Source organism: Carcharodon carcharias, chromosome 16 (genome assembly GCF_017639515.1).
Source record: "Carcharodon carcharias isolate sCarCar2 chromosome 16, sCarCar2.pri, whole genome shotgun sequence".
In the NCBI taxonomy this organism is placed as follows: domain Eukaryota; kingdom Metazoa; phylum Chordata; class Chondrichthyes; order Lamniformes; family Lamnidae; genus Carcharodon; species Carcharodon carcharias.
Window position 1 is genome coordinate 8,723,846 of NC_054482.1, and position 10,188 is coordinate 8,734,033.

General features: G+C 42.3%; 1 protein-coding gene across 1 annotated transcript in view; it reads left to right on the forward strand.

The window, feature by feature from the left end:
- The window catches only part of LOC121289377, a 61,896-nt gene extending 51,952 nt beyond the window's left edge, over positions 1-9,944 (forward strand). Inside the window, exons 11-12 of the mRNA XM_041208755.1 lie at positions 9,442-9,559; positions 9,761-9,944. Coding sequence (XP_041064689.1) covers positions 9,442-9,559; positions 9,761-9,944 — 302 coding nt within the window. The remainder of the gene's footprint in view (positions 1-9,441; positions 9,560-9,760) is intronic.
- The last annotated feature ends 244 nt before the right edge of the window (positions 9,945-10,188 follow it).

The window sequence follows — 10,188 nt, forward strand, 5'->3', positions numbered from 1 at the left end:
AGAGCAGGAGAGATTCCTGATCAGCCGTGTGATATAAAGAAATTGGAGCTTCAGCCATCACTATCCATAGCTCCAGGCTACAACATGCATGTAAAAGTGTATGTTGCCATAGCAACTTATTTGGTTGGCTCAGTTGGCTGGATGACCAGTGTGGATCAGATTGGTGCCAATAACGTGGAATTTGATCTCTGTTCCGGCTGGGGTGGATTTGGCACCTGCCTCCTTGCTACCCAAGATGGAGGTTGTGGCACTGTGGATTGGACCTGCCTTTGGGTAGAGAACTAAAGAAGAAGGAGAAGTGTGCAATACATGCCCCCAGAAATGACGATAATATGAAGGATGTTTGTGGATAGTTCAGGCAGATATGGAGGTATAAAAATTAGATAGGGTTTAACTTTCCTAAGATAAACTGGAGTAAAGGTAATGTACGTGATCAGCATTGGGAATTATGTCTGGAATGCATCCAGACTGCTCCCTGGATCAGAATGTTTCTAGTCCAACAAGAAAATATTTCTGGAAAACGGAGCGGGGTAAATAACTAATCTATGTGATGGAGAACATTTAGGAAATAATGATCACAATATTGTTAACTTCAGCGTAAGAATAGAAAATGATAAATTAAGGATGCTGGACTAGTAAACAGACAAAGTTCAGTGAGATAAGTAAAAGTCTATCTCAGACTAATTGGGAAGAAAAGTTAGCAAACAGAGCATTGGCTAGGTAATGGAGAAATCTTCAAATATAAAATGAATAGTGCAAAATAAAGTTATTTAAATCAAAAAAGGGAGTGCATCAAATGCTGGTGTTCTGTTCAAAATTTTAAACTGGGGATATAACAATAAAAAATGGAACTGTACAATAAAGTATAATGGGATGTGACAAGGGAGGTAAGAATGGCTAAAATGGATTATGAAGAGGCTTGCAGATTATATTAAAAGAAACAAAATTATATGTGCATATTTAAAGTAAAAAAATGATTAAAGAGAGGATAAGTTTCCTCAAAGTAGCTATTTTACATTAGCGGAAGGAGAAATTAGGTGTACTGGGGAACAGTATGGTACAATCATTAGAGAACTATAGGAAAGGCATTGGTTCTAAAAATATTAGCAGAACTGAAAGTGAGTTGGTTGTTGGGCTATGACTGCATGCACCCTAAGTTGCTAAAAAAAAAGTCAGAGAGGAGATAGCAGATGTTCTGATCAAGAATGTTTAGTCTTTAGATATGCAACTTATGCAAACAGACTAGAGATTTGATCAGCAAGGACTTAGTTTCATACCATTACGCCCTCACCTCAATGAATTTCAGGCTCGGCATGATGCTGAACTCTTCTTCCGCCGTCTTTGTCTCCGGGCTCACTTCTTTGGGCAGGAGTCCTCTCCCCATTCAACGGATCCTTTCACCCACCTCCAATATTCTCCCTCCACCTGGACCCCTCCCTCTGGATTCTTACCTTCTCTTGATCTTTTCATTGAGAACTGTCGGCGCGACATTAGTCGTCTCAATTTCTCTGCTCCTCTCACCCATTCTAACCTGTCTCTCTCTGAACTTACTGCACTCCATTCTCTCAGGTCCAACCCTGACATTGTCATCAGACCCGTTGACAAGGGTGGTGCTGTTGTTGTCTGACGCACTGACCTCTACCTCACGGAGGCTGAGCGTCAACTCGCAGACACTTCCTCCTACCTCTCCCTGGACCATGACCCCACCACTGAACATCAAGCCATTGTTTCCAGGACTGTCACTGACCTCATCTCCTCTGGGGATCTTCCTCCCGCAGCTTCCAACCTGATAGTCGCCCAACCTCGGACGGCCCGCTTCTATCTCCTACCCAAAACCCACAAACAGAACTGCCCAGGTAGACCGATCGTCTCAGCTTGCTCCTGCCCCACAGAACTCATTTCTCGTTATCTTGACTCCCTTCTCTCTCCCCTTGTCCAGTCCCTTCCCACCTACATCCGTGATTCCTCTGACACCTTACGTCACATCAACAATTTCCAGTTCCCTGGCCCCAACCGTTTCGTCTTCACCATGGACGTCCAATCTCTCTACGCCTCCATCCCCCACCAGGATGGTCTGAGGGCCCTTAGCTTCTTCCTCGAACAGAGGCCCAAACAATCCCCATCCACCACTACTCTCCTCCGTCTGGCTGAACTTGTTCTCACACTGAACAATTTCTCCTTCAACTCCTCTCACTTCCTCCAAATAAAAGGTGTGGCTATGGGTACCCGCATGGGCCCCAGCTATGCCTGTCTCTTTATGGGGTGTGTGGAACATTCCTTGTTCCAGTCCTACTCCGGCCCCCTTCCACAACTCTTTCTCCGGTACATCGATGATTACTTCGGTGCTGCTTTATGCTCTCGTCGCGACTTGGAAAAATTTATTAATTTTGCTTCCAATCTCCACCCCTCCATCATTTTCACGTGGTCCGTCTCTGACACTTCCCTTCCCTTCCTTGACCTCTCTGTCTCAATCTCTGGTGATAGACTGTCCACCAATATCCATTACAAACCCACCGACTCCCACAGCTACCTCGACTACAGCTCCTCACACCCCGCTTCCTGTAAGGGCTCCATCCCATTCTCTCAGTTCCTTCGCCTCCGTCGCATCTGTTCCGATGATGCTACCTTCAAAAACAGTTCCTCTGACATGTCCTCCTTCTTCCTTAACCGAGATTTTCCACCCACGGTCGTTGACAGGGCCCTGAACCGTGTCCGGCCCACCTCCCGCGCATCCGCCCTTACGCCTTCTCCTCCCTCCCAGAAACATGATAGGGTCCCCCTTGTCCTCACTTATCACCCCACCAGCCTCCGCATTCAAAGGATCATCCTCCGCCATTTCCGCCAACTCCAGCATGATGCCACCACCAAACACATCTTCCCTTCACCCCCCTTATCGGCATTCCGTAGGGATCGCTCCCTCCGGGACACCCTGGTCCACTCCTCCATCACCCCCTACTCCTCAACCCCCTCCTATGGCACCACCCCATGCCCATGCAAAAGATGCAACACCTGCCCCTTCACTTCCTCTCTCCTCACCGTCCAAGGACCCAAACACTCCTTTCAAGTGAAGCAGCATTTCACTTGCATTTCCCCCAACTTAGTGTACTGCATTCGTTGCATTGGAGAGACCAAACGTAAACTGGGCGACCGCTTTGCAGAACACCTGCGGTCTGTCCGCAAGAATGACCCAAAACTCCCTGTCGCTTGCCGTTTTAACACGCCACCCTGCTCTCTTGCCCACATGTCTGTCCTTGGCTTGCTGCATTGTTCTAGTGAAGCCCAACGCAAACTGGAGGAACAACACCTCATCTTCCGACTAGGCACTTTACAGCCTTCCGGACTGAATATTGAATTCAACAACTTTAGGTCTTGAGCTCCCTCCTCCATCCCCACCCCCTTTCTGTTTCCCCCTTCCTTTTGTTTATTTTCCAATAAATTATATAGATTTTCCTTTTCCCACCTATTTCCATTATTTTTAAGTATTTTAAAATATTTTATGCTCTCCCCACCCCCACTAGAGCTATACCTTGAGTGCCCTACCATCCATTCTTAATTAGCACATTTGTTTAGATAATATCACCAACTTTAACACCTATGTGTTCTTTTGTTCTATTGTTGTTGACATCTTTTGATGATCTGCTTCTATCACTGCTTGTTTGTCCCTACAACCACACCACCCCCCTCCACTTCTCTCTCTCTCTCTCTCTCTCTCTCTCTCTCTCTCTCCCCCCCCCCACCCCACACCTTAAACCAGCTTATATTTCAACTCTTTCTTGGACTCGAACTCAAGCTCTGTCGAAGGGTCATAAGGACTCGAAACGTCAACTCTTTTCTTCTCCGCCTATGCTGCCAGACCTGCTGAGTTTTTCCAGGTAATTCTGTTTTTGTTGTAGAGGATTGCCTCTGTACAAGAAATAGATAAACTTATAGAATTAATCATTTGAAATGAAATGAATGAGCATTTATAAATACATTGAATCGCCAGCATAGGTAGACAAGTCATATTTGACAAATTGAATTGTGTTTTGAAGAAGTGATATATAGGTAAAGCGAAGGCAGTAGATGTCATATATACAGATTTTTAGGCATTGGATAAAGTGCCTCAGAGGAGGCTTGACTTCAAAAGTTCAGGTAAAGGGTAAAAGGGGAAATATATTCACATGAATAAAAGGGTAGTTAATGAATAGGAAACTAAGAAATGGTGAAATACTCAATAGTTGGAATAGATAAGTATTTGAAATGGTGTAACTCAGGAATGAGTGCTGAGTCCACTTTTGACATATAGATGGTTTGAACTTTGCCATGGGGAGCTCAATATTGAACTTTGTGATGATACACAAGTAAAGGGTTTAAAAAGTTATAGTAGGACCGTAAAAGACTTCAGGGCACAAACAGGTCAGTGGAATAGACAAACAGGTGGTAAAGGCAGTTCAATTATGTTGTGATACATCTAATAGAGAAAAAAATAAGGATCTGGAGTATCGGCTTAATGAAAAGGTGCTAAAGCATTTGCAGGAATAAGAGAAATCAAGGTGGCCAAAAACTTTCTCCTTAAAAGTGTTAGTGGAAATAAATAAAACTATAAAATGCCAATAGTATTTTGAGTTTTAAATAGGGTATAAGAACAAAGAGGCAGTCATAACAAGCAATGGTTAAGCCACAATTAGAGTACTGTTTGCAGTTTATGGAAATGCCATTAAAACCATGGAAACCATGTAGCGTAGATTCACCCAGATTATAGTAGGGAATGTAGCTATGAAGAAAATTAAAGATACTTAGCCTATTTTCACTGGATCAGAGAAGGCTAAGAGGAGATTCAATAGAATTTTTTTTTAATTGTGAAAGGCTTTGGTGGTGATAAGGGACAGACTACTTCCTCTGGTTTGGCTATCAGCATCAAAAAGAAAGGAAGAACTTACATTTGTGTCATGCCTTTCACAACCTCCAGATGTTCCCAAAGCACTATACAACCAATGAAATAATTCTGAAGTGTAGTTACTATTATAATGTGGAAAATGTAGCATCCAATTTGCTCTCAGCAAGGTCCCACACACAGTAATTTAGTAAGCCAGATCATCTGCTTTAAGTGATGGCTGAGGGCTAAATGTTCTCCAGTATACCAAGAAACCTCCCCTGCTCTTCAGTTAGTATTTGTGATCTTTTACGACCACCTGAGAGGCAAGTTGGAGCCTCAGATTAACATCTCACCTGCAAGATGACAACTCCAATGCCACTCCCTTAGTATTGTACTGAAGTGTCAGCCTAAATTGTTACGATCCCAGCTGATGTTAACACTCGGCAAGCCTGATCCCTGAGTGGAACCCAGCTTGATAGATCTGAACTTTTAACAAAAGAATAAAATATTTATTTAACAAGAAAAGATGAACTATATTACAATACTCCATCACCCACAACTATACCTTTACAGATATACAGAGTTGTAAGCATAACACAAATTACAAAAGCTATCTTATACTCTAATGTTCACAATAAGTACACAGCCCATCTAAACCAATGGGCGACCTGTAGTCAGACACGCTACATTCTGAAACCAAGTGACAGATGCCACCTCAACCAAACGCTATAGACCTCTTATCAACTCCTCCCAGACGCTTGTCACACCATGAACCAGCCAGTCTCACTAAGATCCATTTTTCACATGAGGGTTTCCAATCTACACTTTCCAAGAACTTGCCTTGGAATCTTCTCCCAAACCAATGCTTTCTCTCAGACGCCTTCTGCAAGAGTTCACCTCCAGGGTTTTGAACTCTCCTTCCGATATTCCTCTTCCCTGGGTCACCACATGAATTCAAGCTGCCTTCCACACATTCTCTCTCACCGACTCAGCTGTCAACTGTACACCACTGCTTCACATGTCCATAACAAAGGGTTACAAACCTTCAGTTGCCTCTTTGGACCTTCTAGCTTCTCACAAGCCTTTATCTCTTTAAGCTTGAAGCTTGGACCCTTTCGCTCTGCTCCTTTCACTTCCACAGAACAGGACCTTTTCCAGGTTCCTGTTCTTCCATTGATTAGAAGGTCTTCTTGGGACTTTCTCCTGGTGCTGTCTCACTCCTTTGACCTTGGGACCTTTTGGTTCTTTTGGGAGATCTCTCTCTGTCGTTCTCTCTCCCAGTGTCCAGTCTCTCCTGAGCTGTCTTCAAACCAACTTTAGCTTGGGACTGGCTATCTGTACCTTTTAGGCTGTTTCTGTCTGGCAGCTGTCTTCAAAACTGAACTTAAAAACTGCTGTTTCAAGTTTCTTCTGTGTTTCTGTGGGAGGGACCTGCCTCTCTCGACCCCTGTTGCCAGGCAACAGCCCAGTTTTTCTACTCTTGTGTTTGCTTAACTTAGCTGCAACAGCTGTAAGCTCTCATTAGAAATGCAGGCACCTTTTAAAGTGGAACTAAAACTCAATTCAAACTTAATACTGTTAGGAATAGAGATAGTTTAAGTAAGTTATATTTGTATTTGTGGGTGTTAGGAATGAGTTTTAGCTTTAAAGTTTAAGTTTGATTTGTATTTCTATTTGTGTGTCAAGAAAAGGTCAAATTAAGTTTTAGTTTCACTTTAAAAGGTGCCTGCATTTCTAATGAGAGTTTTAGGACTATTGCAGCTAAGTTAAACAAACAAGGGTAAAGGAACTGGGCTGTTGCCTAGCAACAGGGGTCCAGAGAGGCAGCTCCCTTCCACAGACACACATAGAAAAAACTAGAAACGGCAGTTTCATTTGGAAGCTGTTTGAGTTCAATTGGTTTTGAAAGTAGTTGCCAGGAGAGACTGGAGCAAAGAGGATAGATAGCCAGTCCTAAGCTAAAGAGAAGACCCCAAAATCCAGGGGAGTGGAACAGGAGAAGCAGACCTTCTAGTCAAAGGAAGGACAGGAACCTGGAAAAGGTCCTGTTAAGTGAAGTTAAGAGTGAGGAGCAGAGAGAAAGACTCCAAAGCTTCAGATTTAAATGGATAAAAGCTGCAGAAAGCAGATTTCAAGCGAGAACAGCTTGCAAGAGGCAAGAAGGTCCAAAGAGATGGCTGAAGGTCTGTACCTCTTTGCAATGGCCATGTAAAGCAGTGGTGTACGGATGACAACTGAGTCTGTGAGAGAGAGTTCGTGGAAGACAGCTTGAATGCATGTGGTGAACCAGGGAAGAGGAACACCGGAAGGAGAGTTCGAAACCCTGGAGGTGAACCCTTGCGGAAAGCGTTTGAGGGAAAGCATCAGTTTGGGAGAAGATTCCAAAGTGAGTTCTGGGAAAGTGCAGTTTGGAAGCCCTCATGTGAAGGATGGAGTTCAGTGAGACTAGTTGGCTCACGGTGTGACAAGCGCCTGGGGGGAGTTGAGGAGAGATCCATAGCATCTGAGAGAGATGGCATCTGTCACTTGGTTTCAGAGAGTAGTGTGCCTGACTATAGGTCGCCAATTGGTTTACATGGACTGTGTACTTACTGTGAACATTAGAGCATAAGATAGTTTTTGTAACTTGTGTTATCCTTACAAATCTGTACATATCTGTAAAGGTATAGTTGTGGGTGAAGGAGTATTCTTTTTATCTTTTCTTGTTTAATAAATGTTCTATGCTTACGTTAAAAGCTCCTTAGCTAACTCTGGTGACTCTGTTTAGTAGCCTCTCGCCACATATCTAAACAAACAAATAAAAGTTAGGATCTATCAAACTGGGTTCCACCCTGAGATCAGGCTTGTCCAGTGGTAACCTCAGCTGGGGAGCATGACAACACAAGGATACAGAAATAAAAATCAAACTTAAACACTAAAGCTAAATTTCATTCCCAACACCCACAAATACCAATATAACTTACTTAAAACTATCTCTATTTCCAAACAACATTATGTACTGCATTCTCTGGAGTAGAATTGGTGGCAGCATCAATTTAAAATTCTAATTGAGAATGAGAAGAGCATCAGAAAACATTTATTTATTAATAGAATATGGAATGCTTTGCCCCAGGGATTAATAAATGTTAGATATAAACATAATTAGTTGTTTGGTAATACAGAACTTGAGTATTGCTGAAAAAAGAGACATTTTTTGTCAAAGCTGTTCATCTTGCACTCATCAGGACAATTCATAAGAAAATACCAATGCCAGGGAAACAACATATTCTGTATGAGAAGAGAGTGCCGATTGGTCTGTCAGTCACCATCAACTGGTGCGTTCTCCATGGCAACGCCTCCACCAACCAGAGTCTACTTGTCAACCAATTGGCACTCTCTTCCCATATAATATAATTTGTTGTTCCCCTGACATCGGTATTTTCTTGTGAATTGTCCTGATGAGTGTAACACAAAAGCTTTGACAAAAAATGTCTCTTTTTGCAGCAATGAACATAATTGGATGGTGATGGTGCAGTCTGATGGGTTCAATTAAAAGATGACTCAGATAAATATATAACAATGCAACTAACAGTGTTGATGCCTACAGTATTTGCACCGCAACTGGAATAATTCACAGACACGGACCATGAATCAAAGTAAATTTTGAAAGCTGACTTATGTTAATGTTTTTTCAGCTCCTTGTGTTTACATTACTAAATCTGGTTCCCCTGTGAATCCATGAGTAATATTTTGCACAATTTTATCAATCAGAAACATTAAATATAAGGGACAAGATTTTCCCATCCCAAGTTGGGATGGAATGCAGATGGGAAAGATAAAAGTGGTACCAGTATGCCGTGTGCCAACTCTGATGATTTCCCCAAGGATGGGAGGAGAGCAGGAAAGTTGCTCACCCCATTAATTGGATGGCCTGAGGTCATTAGGGAACTCATTAAGAGCTCACCTTCTGACCTCCTGACATTTTCATGGGGGCGGACAGCCGTTAGGAGCTCTCTGAAGCTGACCAGCTGCAACCTGGCAGGAACAGGGGCAGCAGCGGTGAAATTGTTTTATTTAATGGAAAAAAGTGAAAGTTTAGACAAAAAAACAATGGAGCAGTAATAAAATTTACTAATCAGCCTTTTCCTACCCTATCCAGCTCTCCATTTGGCCTGACCAATTTGAGGATGAAGATCCTCTCATATTTTTAACATCACACACAGACAGAAGCTACAGAAATGGCTGCTGATTTGGGCCAGAACGTGGCCAACCCCACTACTGTCCTGCCTCCCCACAGCCACTAATTGGCCAGCAGACCATCTCTAAGGATATTAAGGTCCTGACCCCATGAAAAACATGTTTCACGGCATGCTGGAGATGGAGGCGTGATCACAACCTGGAATCAAACCTGCCTCCCAATTCCTGCCTCCAACAAATCCACCCAAGGAATTAATAAATATTCAACAGTCAATTTATATTCAGAGAAATTAAAATTAGAGCTATTTCACCCTATTGGAATGATCCATTGAACAATATTTGGATTATTCAAAAAGATAACCTGGAGAAACCATTTACTCATTCTACTGAGTTTATCTTTCACTACACAGAACTCTTCTCTGAAAGATCATCAGGTCAAAGTAAGTGTGGACTCGCTTCCAGCAATGGAATTTCAGCTACTGCAGCAAATAAATATACTGAAATGTTAGCATCCATTTCACCATTAAGGTAAGTGTTACTGGATGGTGCACAAACAATAAATGTACTTCAAATTGAAAAGTCAAATTTAAATTGGAGAACCAACAAAATTTGAATTTTGACAAGTCAATTGCATTCCTTCACCTCAATTCAAAATTTATTTTCCTCCATGAGCAAACTTTTCTCCCAGACTTTTGTAAACCTTGCAATTGAAGTTTTTGTTCCTTGTAGGTATGATGCCATTGGGTATCCACCAATATCAAATGTCTCCAGGATTTACTATTCACCGACATATGAAATAGACAAAATAGGATCATCGTGTTTACCTAACCAATTCTATAGTACAAAGTCGTCACTAAGAAGTAAGATTAATAAAAGCACCGGTAATCCACAGGTAAACACCGTAATGAACTAGAATGGAATACAAGATATGTAAGTGCCTTTGTAATGTATTGCTTTCACCTACTCATTTGCTTGGAGGTTCCACGTTGAATCAGAACAAGAGCAGGAAGATTGCAATAGTTGGCAGTATGCATTTTTGAAAGGCCTGAGAGAGTTGGAAGTTTAACTACAAAAGAGGATATATGTGAAGGGTTGACTGTGGAGCACTAACAGAGGAATAGCATACGCAGTTGAGAGAGAGAGTGAGTGTAGAGGGC